At 35.5% G+C, this 19,490-nt stretch overlaps 1 protein-coding gene and 1 long non-coding RNA gene across 24 annotated transcripts in view; one reads left to right on the forward strand and one right to left on the reverse strand.

Moving 5' to 3' along the window:
* MYCBP2 (MYC binding protein 2) overlaps positions 1-19,490 on the forward strand; it is a 304,484-nt gene that overhangs the window by 203,700 nt on the left and 81,294 nt on the right. For 13 of the 23 annotated variants that reach the window (XM_051850575.2, XM_051850577.2, XM_051850583.2 and 10 more), the window contains 4 exons: positions 8,922-8,996; positions 11,375-11,599; positions 12,461-12,593; positions 18,070-18,192. In XM_051850575.2, the coding sequence (XP_051706535.2) occupies positions 8,922-8,996; positions 11,375-11,599; positions 12,461-12,593; positions 18,070-18,192 (556 nt within the window). The remainder of the gene's footprint in view (positions 1-8,921; positions 8,997-11,374; positions 11,600-12,460; positions 12,594-18,069; positions 18,193-19,490) is intronic. The other 10 variants (XM_051850579.2, XM_070048696.1, XM_070048694.1 and 7 more) reach the window with 2 other exon arrangements.
* LOC127492116 (uncharacterized) lies at positions 8,878-14,974 on the reverse strand. The gene is made up of 4 exons (XR_007921170.2): positions 14,849-14,974; positions 10,867-10,943; positions 9,382-9,416; positions 8,878-9,005 (listed from the first exon to the last, which is right to left on the reverse strand). It is a non-coding gene; the product is annotated as an uncharacterized lncRNA (long non-coding RNA).

Below are 19,490 nucleotides of genomic sequence, written 5' to 3' on the forward strand. Positions count from 1 at the left end.
GGGAGAGGGGTTATTTATTATATTTATTTTATTATTTGAGAAGTAGAAAGACTGAGAGAAACACAAAACAAGAGCTTTCATCCACTGATTCATGCCCCAGATGCCCACCATGATCCAGACTGACAAAAGGCTGAAGCTGAGAACTGGGAACTCAGTCCAGGTCTTGCATATGGGTGGCAGAGACCCACTTACTTGAGCAATCACTGCAGCATTAACAGGAAGCAGGAGCCAGAGCCAAACTGGGAACTGAACCAGGCACTGCAATGTGGAATGCAGGGGTCTTAACTGCTAGGCCAATTGTCCACTCCCATGCATTGTTTTTTTCATGCAAATAGCTCAGTGTGTCTAGTACCACCAAATGGCTGACATTTTTCTTGTGACCTTAGATCCTTATGGGTTGAAGAAAAGGGCTGAGTGGAAAGAGGAGAAATTAAAAATGTAGATAAGAAAGCTGAAGATTGGAAAAAGGAGCAGGAGATGGAAACAAAGGCACATTTGGAGAGGTTGTTTCCATAAAAGAGGAGGAGATCTTGCAGCAGTGAATTTGGAAGGGAGGGAGGAAGGGAAACAGGTGAGGGAGACCACAGTTTCCTTAAAATAAATAAACGAAAGCCATCTGGTGATAATGAAAAGACTGAGTTAAATTAGAATGTTTTGAAGTGCCCTGAAGATTGGCAGCAATGTTAAGAGATGAATGGCCAAAAACAACTAGAGTAAAGTAAAGTTGATTGGACTAAACCTGGAACCCCATTCTACTCAATCATAGTACTAAGTGTGAAAAATTAAAGCAATCAAGAAAGCAAAACATGATTTTGGTTTGAACATTAATGGCTGCTATGAGAGGGAAATGGGGACAAAAGGGAATTGCTGTTGCTAATGAAAGAGCAATTAAGTGTCTGGGGTACTTGTCCTAAGTTAGAATGTGAAAGGGTAAATGGAGGGTCCAAGAGACTTGGAGGACCTAATGAAATCCTAGAAAATTCAGTGCATGCACTGTGGTTAAACAGCTGGAATGACATAGGTAATCTGTGTGATAAAGTAAAATTTTTAAAAATATATTTTTAAAGATTTATTTTATTTATTTGAAAGGCAGAGTTAGAGAGAGAGGTCTTCCATCTGCTGGTTCACTCTCCAAATGGCTGAATCAGCCAGGACTGAGCCAGGCTGAAACCTGGATTCAAGAACTTCATCCCTGTCTCCTATAAGCGTGCAGGGTCCCAAGCACTTGGGCCATCCTCCACTGCCTTCCCAGATGCATTAGCAAGGAGCTGGTTTGGAAGTGGAGCAGCCTAGACTCAAACTGGTGCCCATATGGGATGCTGGCATTGCAATCAATGGCTTTATCTGCTACACCACAACACTGGTCCCTAAAAAATATTTTTGAAAACTTTATTTGAGAGAGAGAAGCCTTCCATCTGCTGGTTCACTCCTTAAATGCCTGCAACAGCTGAGCCTGGACCTGGCCAAAGCTAGGATCCCAGAATACAATCCTTGTCTCCCACATGGGTGAAAGCACCCAAGCCATCACCTACTACCTCCCAGGGTAAGCATTAGCTGGAAGCTGGAATCAGAAGCAGAACTGGGACTTGAAGCCAGGCACTCTGATACGGGATGTGGGCATTGCAAGTGGTGTCTTTACCTAAGCTATGCCAAATATCTGCCCTAACTAGAGTATAGTTAAAGTAAATTAACACATGTGGTGGTCCATTATGTTTCCATTGGAGAATGACTGAAGTACAGTGCAGTGAAACTCAGTGGAACTGCCTATGTCTCCTCAAAAAAGCTTATGCATTTGGAAGATGATTCCCAAAGAGGTGAAGACACACAGATTATGGCCGTGCCATGAGCCACAAGGTTAAGGATAAAAGTGAGTATGTTTACCATTAGAGGAAGGGTTTCATCAGACATAATAACTTTTTTTTAAAGATTATTTATTTATTTATAAGAGTTACAGAGAAGCAAATGCAGAGAGAGGGAGAGTCTTGCATCCACTAGTTCACTCCCCAAATGGCTGCAGTGGTTGGAGCTAGGCTGATCTGAAGCCAGGAGCCCGGAGCTTCCTCTGGGTCTCCCACAAGGATGCAGAGGCCCAAGGACTTGGGCCATCTTCCACTGCTTTCCTAGGTCATTGCAAAGAGCTGGATTGGAAGTGGAGCAGCTGGGCCTTGAAATGGTGCCCATATGGTATGCCATTACTTCAGGCAGCAGCTTTACCCATATGCCACATCACCAGCCCCAGACATAATAATTTAAAGTAATTGGATGGGTGGGGGGGATAGTTTGATGTTGGATAAGAGAAAAGCACAAAGTGGTTTGGTATAAAAAGGAGAGAATGGGTAGATGACATGAGGGCTTATATTTTGGACGATGTTCAGAGATGAGGGGTACAGTGTAGCAAAACTAGCTAGCCTGGGCTCCGTACAGATCTAGTACGAAGTGGCTTCAGTGCAGGTGTTAGAAGAGGACCTACATAGTCAGAGGCCAGGTATGGAGAAGAACAGCATTGGTTTTTATTTTTTGTTTTTTTAATCTATTTGAAAGGCAGAGTTACAGAGGCATAGAGAGAGAGGGAGAGACAGGTCTTCCACTCACTGGTTCACTCCCCAAATGGCCCAACAGCAGAGCTGAGCCTATCCAAAGACAGGAGCCAGGAGCTTCCACTGGGTCCCGGATGTGGGTACAGGGCCCAAGGACTTGGGCCATCTTCTGCTGTTCTCTCAGGCCATAGCAGAGAGCTGGATGGGACATGGCGCAGCTGGGACCAAACCAGTGCCCACATGGGATGCCATCACTGCAGGCGACAGCTTTACCTGCTATGCCATAGAGCCAGCCCTGGTTTTTCAAGTTTTGTCTGTAGTGACCAGTGCAGGCCCTTTATTTAGTCAGTAGGTTTTTAATGAGTACCTCAATTTGCATGGCTAAACATGATGGGGCACAGAGGGAATGATGATTCCAGCTCATCACCTCAAGGAAGTTACACAGCAAAATAATTGCATTTTGTTACTACATTTACTGTGGGGAAAATACTTGCCATCTGTTTACCCTCCTCACTTAATTCCAATTGTGAGTAAATCAGCTATATTCTTGACTGATAATGCAGAAAACACTGCTCAATTAGAAATGAAAGCTAGATTTGAAATGAACTTAGAAATAATCAAGGACGAATGTCACTAAAATAGACACAAAAGTACTGAAAAGTTTCCTTCCACAATCTAGCTGTTCAACCTTTTCTAGTTAAAAGTTTTATAGTCACATCGAGGTATATACTTTGTTTGAATCCTGACTCAAAGGAACTTTAGAAGGGAATGCACGCCAGATTTGGAAACTTGAAAATTGAATTTTGATAAGCTTTTTTTTTTTAAAAAAAATTACCATAAATAACCTGATTTTGAATAAGCTTTACATTGATTTTGTTACACTGTTTGTTTACTTAAATTTTAAAATATTCATTCCCCACCCCACCCTCTTTTTCTTTAGTTTTTGTTTATTTGAGAGACAGAGAGAGAGAGAGATCTCCCTTCCTATCTGCCAACTCACTCCTCCAAAATACTTTCAAAGTCCTATCTAGGCCAGACTAAAGCCAGGTTACAGGAGCTAAATTCAGGTCTTTTACATAGATGGCAGGAACTCAAGTACCTGAGCCATCATCTGACACTGTCAACTGCATTTGGGAGTTGAGCTGGGAGTCAAACCCAGACACTGCAATATGGAATGCAGGCACCTAAACCTCTGTACCAAATACCCAGCTAATTTTCTTTTTTGTACATTCTTTCTTTTTTTTTTTTTAAGGTTTACTTGTTTATTTTTGAAATGAAGAATTACATAGAGAGGAGGAGAGCCAGAGCAATCTTCCATCTGCTGGTTCACTCCCCAAATGGCAACAGCAAGTGCTGGACCAGGCCAAGGCCAGGAGCCTGGAACTCCATCCAGGTCTCCAACATGGTTGGCAGCTGCCAACACACTGGGTTCATCTTCTGCTGCCTTCCCAGGCAAATTAGCAGGGAACTGGATCAGAAGTGGAGCAACCAGGACTCAAACCAACATCTGTATGGGAGGCCAATGTTCCTGGCAAAGGTTTAATCCGCTGCACCACAGCACCAGCCCCAGAATCAGATGTAAACCATAAGCTAAATTTTGGTCTTCCTAGCAGTAGTTCTATTTAAATACAATTACTTCATAACAAAATATTTTAAAAACTTGGTATCCTGACTTAGTTTAAATGTAACTTTTACTGTTTTAGCACTTTAGTAATGCTTGAGTTTAAAGATTAAATAGCATTAGTCATTCATATTATGACTAGGTTTTTCAAAAACAATTTTTAAGTTAAGGATAGGTTAAAGAGAAGATGAATATAGATCATTTGTGAAATATTCATTATAATTTTATCCTTTTTAGAACACATTTTAAAATTTTACATCTTCTATTGTTTATCTAGAATATTTTCATTTACATTTTCTAGTGCTTTCCTAGTTGATTGCACTCAAAATTGGCTATAGAAAATTTTATTCTTCATTCTTCCTAATAATTAATTAATTGCTCATTAACAAGCATTTATTTAGATTGCTTTGTGAACACCCTCACTTCTCCTAGGAGGTAACATTTGAGAAGGTCTTTAAGAGGGGCCAGCGCTTTGGCGCAGCAGGTTAAAGCCCTGCCCTGAAGTGCCAGCATCCCATGTGGGTGCCGGTTCAAGTCCCGGCTGCTCCTCTTCCAATCCAGCTCGCTGCTATGGCCTGGGAAAGCAGTGGAATATGGCCCAAGTCCTTGGGCCCCTGCACCCACTTTGGAGACCCACAAGAAGCTCCTGGCTCCTGGCTCCTGGCTTCAGATCGGCGCAGATCTGGCCGTTGTGGCCATCTGGGGAGTGAACCAGCGGATGGAAGACCTCTCTCTCTCTGTCTCTGCCTCTCTCTGTAACTCTGTTTTTCAAATAAATAAAAATAAATCTTTAAAAAAAAAAAGAAGAAGATGTTGAAGAAGGTGATTCCCCTTACAGTATTACCCAGGATGATTGGCATAAAAATTGCTAGGAAAGAGTGAAGAAATCTCTCCAATGAGAATCAAATGTCCAAAGTTAGGGAGGCAAATTGATTTGTAAACTGGTGAATGGTTGATATGGATGAAGCGAAGGATTAGAGATGGAAAACAGATGAGTACTGGAGACATTAGGTTACCCTCTCCCTTCTCAGGTGACAATCTACAAAAGTGGAAAAGGCAGATTTCTTTATCCAGATGCATATAACATTTAGTTTATTTTCCTTGCCTTCATCCTATTTGTATTTATATACCTACTATTTCTATTTTTTAATCTCACATTAGTAAAATGTCATTAATGATCCCTTCTTACTCACATTTGTTTTTTCTGAAGCATTAAGTATTACACCTTGCTCATAGTTTCTCAACATTTGTTGGTGGTCAAATCTAGTTCCTTGAATTTGGTACGATCATGTTGCTTAAAATAATTGCTCCATTATCTCAATTAATTTTCTTTTTGACTCTTTGATGATTCTGTGTATAATCATTCCCATTTTTCCAGTGAGGAAGATCATAAATAGAAGGTAGTGGAGCAGGTATTAAAACTGCAGTTGATGAGATTCCAAAGCCTATGGTTTTATGTTCCATATGCTTTGATCTAGTGAGAGATAAGGATAATTATAGATATAAAAGAATAAAAATAACTGTGTATTTTCTCATATCCTTAGTGGTTAAATGAGAATGAATAGCATGTTAAGTACTGATGGTGACATGAGTCAATCTGAGAAAGCATATCTGAAGAATGTTTAAATTAAAATTCTAAAGATTTTTCCCTGGTTCGTTCCTAGGTTTCAATACAAAATAAAACCAAAAGATTGGGAATATCAACTTGTAGAATGTTTCATAAATTAGGGAAAATGCAAGTAAAAGAATAGAGTACTACATGATGTGACATGATATATACATGGCATGGAAGACATTTAACTACTTAGAATCAAGAACTTCTTGATAGGAGTTAATGATTTGAAACTATGTCCACTGCTTGGGTGCTTTATTAAAAATTAGATCTTTCTGCATTTTGAAGGGAGTTGAGTAGAGGGAAGTTTATCTCAGGAGAAGTTGACTATAAACTAATAATAGCATTCTGAGACATCTTTATGATCTGTATATTATCTGAATTCCTGCTGAAGCCTCTTGGATCTTTAAACATATCCATGTGTTTATGCACATTCATTTCTATTTAGGTAGATGGGTGTTCACATATAGAAAGCATACTGACACACTCTGAAATTTGGAGCCCTAAACATTTAGAAATAAGGAGAAAGAATCATTTAGTGATTGCACTTACAGTACTACCCATGATGGTTGGCATAAATAGCTAATATTTTTTCTAATTTATAGCCAATTTCATTCTTTGGGGATACTTACTAATGTGTGGCAGTCACAGCTTTAACATAACCACAATTTCCTAGTTTTGTTTTGTTAATAGTTTTGTATATGTGTACATATAACCTGTTTTTTAATCTCAATGCTATTTTTTACTTAATATAGCATCAGTAAATGTACTGTCTTTAGATGGATATAAAAAGCCTCTTTCATTCTTTAGTTTAGCATTTAAGTTTCTGAAACAGAATAATAGGAGACAAATAATACTAGAATTTTTATATATATATATATACACACACACACACACACGCGCGCGCACGCGTATACTATGCTTGATTTTCCTGAGTTATTTCATTTTGTTTTGCTTTTGTTTTGCTTTAAAACTGGCAATTCCTGGCTGTGTGCATATCTAGTATAGTCTTTTTTTGCATGAGCGTTTGGCATGTTGCATCATATATTTTCAGTGTTTGATTATGCACTTGTTTGATCTCTTCTATGCCTTGAAAGATAATTAGCTCAGAGTTGCAATTTGGTGCTTGTTAATATAGTTAGGTTTCTAGTGTATTTTACCTATCTAATTCTCTCGATAATACTTTTCTGCTTTTGAAATACCATTTGAGAATAAAATGATTTTAATTTATATATATACATGTATATATATAAATTGAGACTTTGGAGAAGTCAGTATTTTCAAGCATGTTCATATCTTTAGGCTAAAATATTGCTAAATTTTTAAAAGAAGGCTAGTGAAATATACTTTAATTTTAAACTCCAGCTTCCTGTTTAGTGACTTTTTGAAATTTGATTAATGCAATTTTATTAGGAGACTACATTTTGAAAATAATCTTACATAAATTAACATGGGCTAAGAATTTCCTGCAGCTACAGAATAAAAGCAAAAGTATCAAATTTGAATTCATATTTAGTACAAAATTTATTTTATTGGTAATTTATCAACATGGTTAACAGTTGCATCACTTTTCATGAAAGTATCATTGTACTTTTGAGCGACTCATAAAACATTTGAGATTGCTCGTTGAAATAAAAAACAGATATAAAGTGTAAGTGTTGTTAATCAGTCACCACATTGCTTCTTTTTCACTAACTTCATCTGTTGCTTCTTACATTACTTCTGATAGTAGAATAATATATGCCAAAAACTAGAAGATGCTAAAAAAATATTTGATATTGTTTTATGTCAAAAGGTCTGCACCACTCTTCTTTGTGATGGAGAAAACTCATTGAGCAAATATTCCACAAATTCTTTTATAGATGAATGAACCAGTAAAGACATCTTTTTCCTAAAAATAATAGCATTTCAAAGTGCTTTGCGATGTTTCCGCTTTCCACAGAGGAAGAATCTTATTTATTAACCATTTCCAACATAAAGGGAAAGGGTAGTATTGGTTTTTTATTTTGTTTAGCTTTATTTATTAGAAACTCATTTTTTCTGGATTTTATATTTCTGAATTAGCATATATGTATGTTTGTGGGTGTGTATCTACATCCATCAATACTCATATGTACATGAGAAAAGCAGAACTAGAGAATAGTAAATAAATTCTTATTGTCTAAAGTGGCATACTATTGGTTGTGAACCGTGATGTATCCTTTGTTTTGCATTCTTAGATGAATATTTTTATGAATATTTCAAGTTTCCTATTTTTGGTATAAAACAATCATTTATCAAAATATTTACATAAGTAGTAAAATTGTGCAATTGCTACTCACTTAAAAGATAGAATGTATACAGACTGATAACATATGTACATAGAAAAACTTTCAAGACATTTTTTGAAAATGTTGATTTTTTTTTATGATCATGTTGCTGGAAATGTATTGTTAATGAAACATTTTTCAGACTTTAGCATAGAAATCTTAAATGCCCTGTGCATTTCCTAAACTTTGAGATGGAGAAAAGTAGGCCTGCCTCTTCATAAAACAGTCAAATTTTCTTAATGCCTTAATGCCTTTATTTACATATTGCTTGCTGAAACACTTCCAGATAATCTTTTTCCCATTCACAGAGGGGAAGAAAGTTGCAAAATAAGTTAGTTTTTGGTTTTTATATTACCATTTTATTTTTGTACTTTAGAAAGTGGTAATTATTGTACATATGCTACATGCCATTATTTGTCACAATAATAGTTGCAATTTCTATACAGTCTACATTACTCAAATTTTCTTTATGAAACAGCAGACTGTTTTCTGTCATAAAACAAATCTAGCTTGTTTTAGAACATATACATCCTGATTTAAGGGGCTTTAAGGTTTCCTGGCATTGATTGTCTCAAGCTTTATAACACTGTCTGGCTCTTAATTTTAGTAAATGGCATGACACACTATATCCGTGGAGAGCTTTTGACCAAAAAAGTTTATTTAACAGAATTTCCTTGATGTATGGTTTACTCAGGTGGCTTCAGTTTCCCTTTAGTAAAATAACATTTCTCTCTTGGTGCTAGAACACAGAAAAATGTTGTACTGTGAACGCATCTTTCTGCAGTTGATATCCTGTTCCCTTTCTTTGTTGATATTTCTCTTTCTTAAACTTTGTCGCTCAGAATATCTTTAATGCTAGCCAAGGAGTCAGGGATTTGGACGTATTTTCATGGACTTCCAAAGCTTTTTTCCCCCAGGTGAGTTAACTGTAAGGAACAATTATACGTTATTCAGGTATTTCAGTATGTATAACAAATTTTACATTATCTCTTCAAATTCTATAAGTTTAGCAAAAAATTATTTTACCAATGAAAACATCTGTATGAAGTGCTGCAGTTGATTTGTGCCTTTAAACCTGCCAATGGCTTACGTGAAATTTTGACCTACCTTCAGTTTTTATTTTGTTTCTGCAACAGTAGTTGTAAGTCTAGCTATTAGAGAATTAATTTATCTAGATGATATTGTCCTCATCTTATAGCTTTTCTGAGTTTTCCACTGCCTACTCCTCCACTTTGCCCTTTTGGATGTTCATCTAAGAATGGGGTGGGAATAGAGGGAGGAAAAAATAATATTTAAACTCACCAATTTTCATATACTGGTACCCAAATCTCACGTTTCTGGGGTGAATAAAAAGTATGTTTTAGGACTGCTTGAGAATGACAGGTATAGATCTACGATTTGGTATCGGTCAGTTATTAATTAAATTATTATCCAAAAAATATTAACTATTTTAATCTTTCTTATATGTTAGCCTATAGTTAATTGTTTGCAGTTATTAGTTTTACCAACATTTATATTCCTAGTATTATCTTGCCTGATCTAAAGTTGGAATTAATGTTGTAATGTCATTAAATATGAGTGAAACTGCTATTTTGATAAATCTATGTACATTTACTTATTTTTTACATCACTGAAAATTTTAATAGCTGTAAATAGGACTAAAACTTCCTCTTCCAACTAATGATATGATATACTTAATAAAGCATCATTAATGACTAAACATTTTTAATTGTTCATTAATTGTGAGTACAGTATCATCTGAAGTTTCCATATATTTTACTCTCAATTTTTATCTTAAATGCTCTATTTAGATAGATGTACATATAGATAAGTTTTTTGACTATACATGCATGATTATATGAAATGCATATTTTAAATTTGTTTTCACTTGTAGAGCCAGTGAAATTCTCTTCAAAAAAATTAACTCATACCTAATTTAAGTATATTGTTAAATACAGTGTGATAATTTCAGTAAATGTAAATAAATTATTGTCCATAGTATATATTTTTAAGCATTTGTTCAAGTAAAAATTGATGAGGTTTACAAAATATTACAGAAATGTTAATGGTGGGTGAACACACAGTACAAAGAATAAAATAACAAGTACAAAGAATACTTGAATCCACTTTTTTTTAACTTTACATTTTATTTTTAATGTTCTATGTATATGGAACTACTTATAGAGAGAGAACTATTCAGTAAAATTTTGTTTTATATATTTTTCAAATATTCTATTTATAGCATTATTAAATATTATTTAACCTAATGTGTGAATATCCCATTGTAGTTATCTTTTACTCTATTTGAATGTTAAGTAATTTGTACAATCCATATAACTGTAAAAGTGCAAATTGTGAATCTGTTTTAAAGGAGTAATAATGACAATAGAAGAACCCCTAGGGTAGAACTTTTATTTAGACTTAGTTGGAAAGAAAATTAGGAAAAGTTATTTCTCTTTATTACATTCACATAGGGAACAATTTCATCATAGCATTCAGAATCATTGGAAAATTTAGGATAAGTTTGTTTTTTTTAATTTTAGAAATGACTTCTTGGTGTTTTAAATTCAAATCATTACATTTACTTAAAGTGCATTTTTAATGTTCATCTCTCCTCTCTACTAAAATATAACCTTTTCTGTCACTAGCATTAATGTATCACTGTGTAGTAATAGCCTAGCAAATCTAGCAAGACAATCTCATTTGTAGAATATTAGGAAAATATGAAGTTTTAAAGTCTTGTAAGCATTTGTATTTTATTAATAGCTAGCAAATATAAAGACTTACCTCTGTTTTATGTGTATTTTTCATCACTGTTATCTCTGTTGATAGTTAAGTCTCCAGTGTTCTTATATCTATTTTCTCTATAAGAAATTATTACAAAGTGGAAGAAATATTTATTCTTTTTTTGCCCATACCAAAATAAAATAGAATTATTCATGATTCATGTAGAAAGGTATTTTTCTTTTCCTTTTGTTAAATGCTGCATTAAAAGATAAAAATAAAATCAGGTCTTACCATCCTGTTATTCCCAAATTGTGGTGGCAAAAATCAGAGATTCACTCTTCTGCTATATTTTCTTCTATGTAATTTTAGTTTAAATATCATTCAGTATTGTAAAATTTAAAGAATTTTATAATAGGGATATTGACTAATGTTTCAGTTTTCTTTATGTATATATTTTCTTAGTTAGCAATATTATAGAACTTGATATGAAACTGTTACTTAGAAGGGTTTTGAAAATGATCATCAATTGTATTTTGTTTATTGTTTTCTTTCCTATTCAAATTTTCAGGAACCTAAAACTAATACTGATGACTTTTTCAAAGACATAAACACCTGCTGCCCACAGGAAGCAACAATGCAAGAACAAGACATGCCATTCTTGCGAGGAGGGCCAGGCATGTACAAGGTAGTGAAGACCGGACCTTCAGGTCACAACATCAGAAGCTGCCCTAACCTTAGAGGTATCCCAATTGGAATGTTAGTTCTGGGAAACAAAGTCAAAGCAGTGGGAGAGGTATGGATTCTTGTAGCTTCATGACTTCTACAATTCTCATTTCTAATATCATAAAACCAAAGCATCTCTTTCTTCTAAAGGTTGCCATTTCTGTTCCAGGTTTTTAAATGTTAATGTTCTTTATCTTTATTCCTATTGAAAATACTAACATGACTTTGTATCTATTTTCTAATAATGTTATTCTCATAATTATCCTTATGAAAACAGTATTTATATTAAGTGATTTTAACTGTATATTTAAATGTTGAATATTTGCATGTATTTCTTCATGATTACAGATGTACTGTACTGTCATGGTTTATCAGCATTTAAAGTACTTTATGTGAATCAGTATGGAGATGTGATCATATACAAAGAGTTTCATTTTTTCCTCCCCCATTTATAGGTCTCACTGAAGTCCTGAGCAAATAAATTTACTGTTTAGGCCACTGTGGCATTTGCCCCAGCTGACAAGCTTGAAGATGTAGTGTGTCATGCTATTTCTCAGTGTCAGGGTCATTTTCAGGTTGCACTATAGGTACTATCAACCTAAACAAGGAAAACATATGAACAATATAAGGACATTTTATATATAAACAACAAAAATGAGCCATATGTTTTTAGTAATGCTTAAAGTTATTTAGAGATTATCTTTTTGTGCTTTAAAATCATTATTTTAACCAGAATCTTGAACAGTGCTTTACAGAAGTTTTCATTGATTTCTATCTTACCTCAGGCTGTGGTCTTAATTTCAGAAACTTATTTCATGGTAGAAATGTATTGGAATGATAACAAAATTCACTTTTAAGCTGTTTACTGGTTTTCAACCTGAATACCCTGAAAGTGTGCAGCCAATCAATGGTGCTTTCTGTTATGTGCCAGGTGACCAATGCTGAAGGTACGTGGGTGCAGCTGGATCAGAGCAGCATGGTAGAGTTCTGTGAGAGCGATGAAGGAGAGGCATGGTCCCTAGCTAGAGACAGAGGCGGGAACCAGTACCTCCGTCATGAAGATGGCAAGTTGGCTTCCATTTGTGATTTATTCCCATTAACCTTTAAAATGCAGGCATTTAATGTGTGTTTTATTACTTTCGTCCTAAAAATTTGAATATGTTTATTTTTTTAAGTAAAAGCAAAGCTAAAGGTTAAACAAAAATCTTGTCAACTGTTAAAATTAGTTTATAGAATACATAAGTACTAAATGAATATGCATAAAGGAAGAAAAGGAAAAGAACATTTGAAGTAAATGGGTCCACTTTTAAAAAGCTTGCTTTTATTTCGTTGATAGGGATTCATGTGCCTCATTCTTCTGTACCAGTGGAGGACTGGAGATTCTATCCTTTCTGCTACCAAGTGGATATTCAGTTTTCAAACTACCAATCACAGTGCTTCTCCCAGGCAACTTCATTTAATTGAATTTTATCTCAGGGAAGGAGCATTAAAAACACATAGATTCTCTTTGGAGTTTCCCGTTTTGTTGTTAGACTTTCAACTTTAAGCTTTATTTACCTTTTTCAACATTGATCTAGTTCTATAAGAGTTTCCTTTTTGTCTTCTGCTTTTGATTCTCCTGTGACAGAAATTGTTCCTCAAATTTCATAGCATGTCATCACTTTTATGAAGTTTTAGCTGGTACTGACAGAGCCCAAGAGTTCCCTCTGTGTTTCCAAAGAACCATTTTTGCCACTAGAATAAAACTGATTTAGTTTAGTCTAGTTAGTGTTTTTTTGTTTTGTTTTGTTTTGTTTTATTTTGTTTTGTCTCTTAAAACCCAGATTTTGAGCCCTTTATGTACAGGCACAGGAATTTTATCTTTTTTTTTTTTTTGACAGGCAGAGTGGACAGTGAGAGAGAGAGACAGAGAGAGAAAGGTCTTCCTTTTGCCGTTGGTTCACCCTCCAATGGCCGCCGCTGCAGCCGGGCGCACCGCGCTGATCCGATGGCAGGAGCCAGGATCCAGGTGCTTTTCCTGGTCTCCCATGGGGTGCAGGGCCCAAGCACCTGGGCCATCCTCCACTGCACTCCCTGGCCATAGCAGAGAGCTGGCCTGGAAGAGGGGCAACCGGGACAGAATCCGGCGCCCCGACCGGGACTAGAACCCGGTGTGCCGGCGCCGCAAGGTGGAGGATTAGCCTATTGAGCCGCGGCGCCGGCCAAGAATTTTATCTTTGTATTCCTGGTTCTAAAACAGTTTTGACACGTTACTGCTTACAACGTTTCATGAATACAGACTGAATTATAAAGTAATAATTAGTGACAGGCCGATGTTTAGCCTAACTAAAGTTAATACCCTGCCTTCAGATGCCCACGTTCCCTATTTGAGTACCCAAATTTAGTAACTAGCTTCATTCCTGACTCCATCTTCCAGATAATGCAAACCCTGGAGGTAGTGATGGTGACTCAAGTAATTGAGTTCCTGCCACCCACTTGAAAGACCCACGTTGATTTCCTAGCTGTCAGCTTCTACTAGACCCAATTCTTTTGCTGTAGGCATTTGGGGAGTGAACCATCTAATGCGAACCCTCTCCCTGTCTCTACCTCTCTCTCAGCCTACTAAATAAGTAACTAAAATTAAAAAAAAAAATAAGATATCAAAATAACTAGGTAAGCAAAGCATATAATTTTCTAATAAATTCCAAAATTTCGAAGATAAAATCAGATAAAGAGGAGAATGTGTTGCTTTGCCCAAAAGATAATTAATGTATGATGCTCACCACCACAGGGACATTAGGGCCATTAATTGAAAGAGATCCAAAAAAGATTTCAAACATGAATGAATGAATGAATGGCAGAGTACATTTAAATATATATATTATCTCTTTATTTCTCCTCTACAATAAGCCTTTGAGGTAATATATACTATCTTCAATATATAGATAAGGAAACTAAAGATTGTAGACTTTAAAATGACTTCATGTGGTTGGTGATATAGCTGGTTATGTGGCCAATATAACATATGAGCCACAATCTTCATTCGTATTTTAAATGCTATCCTCTTGTACCATGTTGCATACTGAACACAGTTTAATAACCTACTTCCTGCCATTATAAAGATAAACTTTATAGTCAAAGTTGATAGCATAAAATAATATCCTGAGATGGTAGAACTACTGGCTATTATGTTTTAAAAATGGCTCCATTTGATGTAAATCAGACAATTATAAAATAACCTTTTAATTTACTGTATTTTTTCTACATATTTATTACATAGTCATAAATTTTGAACATTTTCCTTTATACAGAAGATTCAGATATAAATGAAAATATCTACCTTGAGATCTGCTTTGTAAGATCCAGTTAAATACATAAGAACGGCTTAGGTGGCTCTCAAGGGATCTTTCAAGCTAAGTAATTTTTTAACTGGCAGCATAGCATAAGGTGTAAGAGTGAATTCTGGATCTGAACTGCCAAGGTACTAATCTTAGCTGTACAACTTTTTAGTTTTGTGACCTTGGCTCAGTTGACCTCATGTATCTGTCCCTCATATATGTCCACTTAGGACCTCATAAATCATGACCGTATAACTTCAATACAAAAACTAAATGAGCAAATCAATACATGAAGTTGGTAGAAGGTAAGCTTAACCTTCCATATTAAGGAGCAAGTTTTGACATGGAAAATTGTGTTCTCATGAACATAGAAGGAAGAATTTCTCTAAAATAAGCTGCTTCTTAAATTAGGATACTATTTTTGGTGAGATACACATTGAACTCTAAAAGAGATTTAAGAGATGTTTAAGCTTTTCTCTATAATCAATCATCCTTTACTCTTTTGATATATATATATATGTGTGTGCGTGTGTATATTTGGTTACATAGTAAATATTAATTTTTTTAAAGATTTATTTATTTATTTGAAAGTCAGAGTTACACAGAGAGAGGAGAGGCAGAGAGAGAGAGAGAGGTCTTCCATCCAATGGTTCACTCCCCAATTGGCTGCAACAGCTGGAGCTGCGCCGATCCGAGGCCAGGAGCCAGGAGCTTCTTCTGGGTCTTCCATGTGGGTACAGGGGCCCAAGGACTTGGGCCATCTTCTACTGCTTTCCCAGGCCACGGCAGAGAGCTGGATAGGTAGTAGAGCAGCCGGCACCCATATGGGATGCTGGCACTTCAGGCCAAGGTGTTAACCCGCTGTGCCACAATGCTGGCCCCGCAAATCTTAATATTTTAAAATAAAACTGGAATGATAAGGGGAAGAGTGATATGATATTAGTGCCTTAAAATCAATACAATTAGCTAATGTGATAAACCTAATAGTTCTTTCATTGGTATTAGTACATAATTGTCATATCTAAAATGGAAATAAAAGGACTTGACATTTTGGTTAACTTTTATGAAGTAGTGTAAGAAAACAAAAGTTTTCCTCTGTAAAAACTCTTTACTGACCTGTGATATTTGTAGGAAAGGTAACAGACAGTTAATGCCATGGAAAAATCAGACTCCAGGGGCCGGCATTATGGCATAGTGGGTAAAGCTGCCCCTGGGATGTCAGTATCCCATATGGGCACCAGTTCAAGTCCTAGCTGCACCACTTCCAGTCCAAATCCTTGCTAGTGGCCTAGGAAAAGCAATGGAAGATGGCCGAAGTATTTGGGCCCTGACCACCCATGTGGGAGATCCAGATGAAGCTCCTGGCTCCTAGCTTTGACCTGGCCCAGCCCTGGCTGTTGGAACCAACTAGGGAGTGAATCAGCAGGTGGAAGATCTCTTTCTTTCTGCCTCTCCCTCCCTCTCGTTAGCTCTGACTTTCAAATAAACCAACAAATCTTTATCTTAACAAAAAGAAAAAAAAATGAGGCTCCACTTTGATGCATAATCATTGTGAATCTGCAGGGGTAGAATCATGCAATATTTTCTGTCCATTGCTATTCATCAGTGTTTTCCAGAAGAAATACTCCACTGCTGAAGTATCTCATACTGAAGAGTATTGCCTAAGGGAAGTGCTAGAGTTGGTGTATTTTGTATTTTTAAGTCTGTGAATGCTGGTAAAAGTACAGACCATACAGGACCACTGGTACAGCAGAATTCTGTTTTATAGATAAGGAGTAAACACGGCACCACATTCCACTACTTCCATGTTTAGCTTAAAGGAATCTTGATTTTTTTAAAAAGTATATTTAAAACATTCTACTTTTCATAATGTTATTTTAATGAAATAAATACCTTTTTCTACCTATTGCTGTTCATTTGACATATTTTAGTTTGTCATTTTTCAGCTGACATTAACATGACCATTAATATTAGTGTAATATTAGTGTGAGTTTTTTATTTTTTTTTAATTTTTGGTTAACATGTAACACTTGTACATTTAAGGGACACTGCAAAATTTCAACCCAAATACATAGCATAAACCAATCAAGTCAAGCAACGAGCCTTCTTATTTCCTTTTCTTTTTACCAGCTCTTTTCCTGCTGGTTCTTGAAACAGTCTGTAATGCGTTATTGTTGATACTATATCAGCTAGACTCTTAGAGCTACTGAATTGTTCGTAGGTGATTAATTTAGTTTATCTATCTTACATGTTGCATCTTTCCATTTGTAAACAATAAATATTTTCCCCTTCCTTCTTGAAATAAGAATTTTGATAATTTGTTAACTTCAGAATATGTTAATAGGCTGATTATATGACCAGGTTTATCATCCCTTTCCTGTAGGAAGAACAACTTTATATAATAAGTAAAAATTGGATTTTTCTAAATTTTCACATATATGGTTTAAAATATTTTACAAATGAAAAGTGCTGTCAGTACTGGACACTTTTCATCTCACAGTACTCATTACAAAATGTTTGCTTTCTAGCTTATAGGGTACCCACTTTTTATAAAATGCTCTTGTGTAAATTTGTTATAAATATAAGAGTTCCTTGTCCAGAAATATTAGTATACATTCAGTGATGTATTCTGCCACAAGAAAAATAAATTGGTTCCATAAGAGAGTATCCTCGGCCGGCGCCGCGGCTCACTACGCTAATCCTCCGCCTAGCGGCGCCGGCACACCGGGTTCTAGTCCCGGTCGGGGCGCCGGATTCTGTCCCGGTTGCCCCTCTTCCAGGCCAGCCCTCTGCTGTGGCCAGGGAGTGCAGTGGAGGATGGCCCAGGTGCTTGGGCCCTGCACCCCATGGGAGACCAGGAAAAGCACCTGGCTCCTGGCTCCTGCCATCGGATCAGCGCGGTGCGCCGGCTGCAGCGCGCTGGCCGCGGCGGCCATTGGAGGGTGAACCAACGGCAAAGGAAGACCTTTCTCTCTGTCTCTCTCTCTCTCACTGTCCACTCTGCCTGTCAAAAAAAATAAATAAATAAATAAAAAAGAGAGTATCCTCTTTCTAAGATTTTGTCAAGCTGATTTGATTGGTGTTTAGACCTATTGAATCTAAATAGGAGATTATTTTAAAATCTAACCATCATAAAATCTTTTTAATAATTTTTTTATTTTTGTTGTATGAGTAGGGAATAGCACATAAGAAACTAATGGTATAGCTGTGGCTTTTATTGTAGAACAAGCTCTTCTGGATCAAAATTCTCAAACTCCTCCTCCAAGCCCTTTCTCAGTACAAGCTTTTAATAAAGGCGCAAGTTGCAGTGCCCAAGGATTTGATTATGGACTTGGAAATAATAAAGGTAGGTGTTTGAAAGTGAATCTTTATACCAATTTTTTTCCTGTTCACCCACAAATCTTTATTATATTATAATTTGTTCTTAGAAAACTAATTTTTACAGTGTTTATAAAGATTTTTTTTTACGATATTACTTTTTACGATATTGCTTTTATAACTTTTAGTTTACTTTTTTGGGAGTTTTTTTAAATTCTAATTTATTAGTTTATGTCAAAGATTCTGTGTCACTAAATATAGTAAAATAAGTATTATTTTAACATCTTCCTGTTATTTAGGAGAGTAATATTAATGAACAACAAAGAACTTTGCCAACTGATCCATTTTAAATCAGAATATTACTTTTAAATAATATCTTAAAATACTGTTACACATGAGATTTCTTAAATATGTGTGTTTTTGAACATCTAACCCAGTTATCTTAGCTAATTTAAAATAATATGAAATTGTATGTTTGAGTTTGGTATATATAATGAAATCAGAAAGTTGTAAGAAACTAAACCTTAGGAATATAAAAGCCATACAGCAGTTTTGCCTTTATTAATTGAAGAGAACAACATCAAAGACAATCCCAACACTAATTATTTTGGAGAAATAAATACTTGATATCATCCCAAATTTCACTTTTCTATAAATTCGGGCACACTTTTATTCTTTGCTGTGCTCCTGATCACTTTTTCAGTATCTGCCATATTGTCAGTAGGTAGCATAGAGCTCGGTGATGGGTAGCTTACTTGGGAATGATTTTACTGCATGTTTATTTATATGAATTCACAGGACTTGAATTCAGGAAAAAAATACCATGTCATTCTATTTGACTTAAAGAACAATTGAAAAAAACATAAATTATATCAATATGTAATAAATATTTAATTGAAAATAAATGTTTTACTGTGGGATATCTTCATTACTTCCTACAAAGTTCTTTTCCAAAGGAAACATAGATGCATGGGTATGATCCCGCTCACTTCTGGTAGCTCTGGTTTCTGTTAATTTAACCCAGGTCTTCGTACTTGTGCAGAATTAATGCTCTGTTTTCTTTATGTCCTTTTCTCTCTACTGTTGGTCAGCTCTTAAATTAAAATTTCAGTGTTTACTTACCACTACTCTACTTCTGTAGTTACCTGTTTTAAAGCCATGTTTAATCCAAATTGCATGCTTTCAGAGCTTAAAATATCATAGTACTGATGTCTCTCAGTGTCAGTCAGTCTTTAAAATATAATTTTAATTGTTAAAACATAAAAATAAAATCAGTTTTCAAGAGAAATAAACACTACTGACAACATTTGTTATTAAATAAAAATA

Source organism: Oryctolagus cuniculus, chromosome 9 (genome assembly GCF_964237555.1).
Source record: "Oryctolagus cuniculus chromosome 9, mOryCun1.1, whole genome shotgun sequence".
NCBI lineage: Eukaryota > Metazoa > Chordata > Mammalia > Lagomorpha > Leporidae > Oryctolagus > Oryctolagus cuniculus.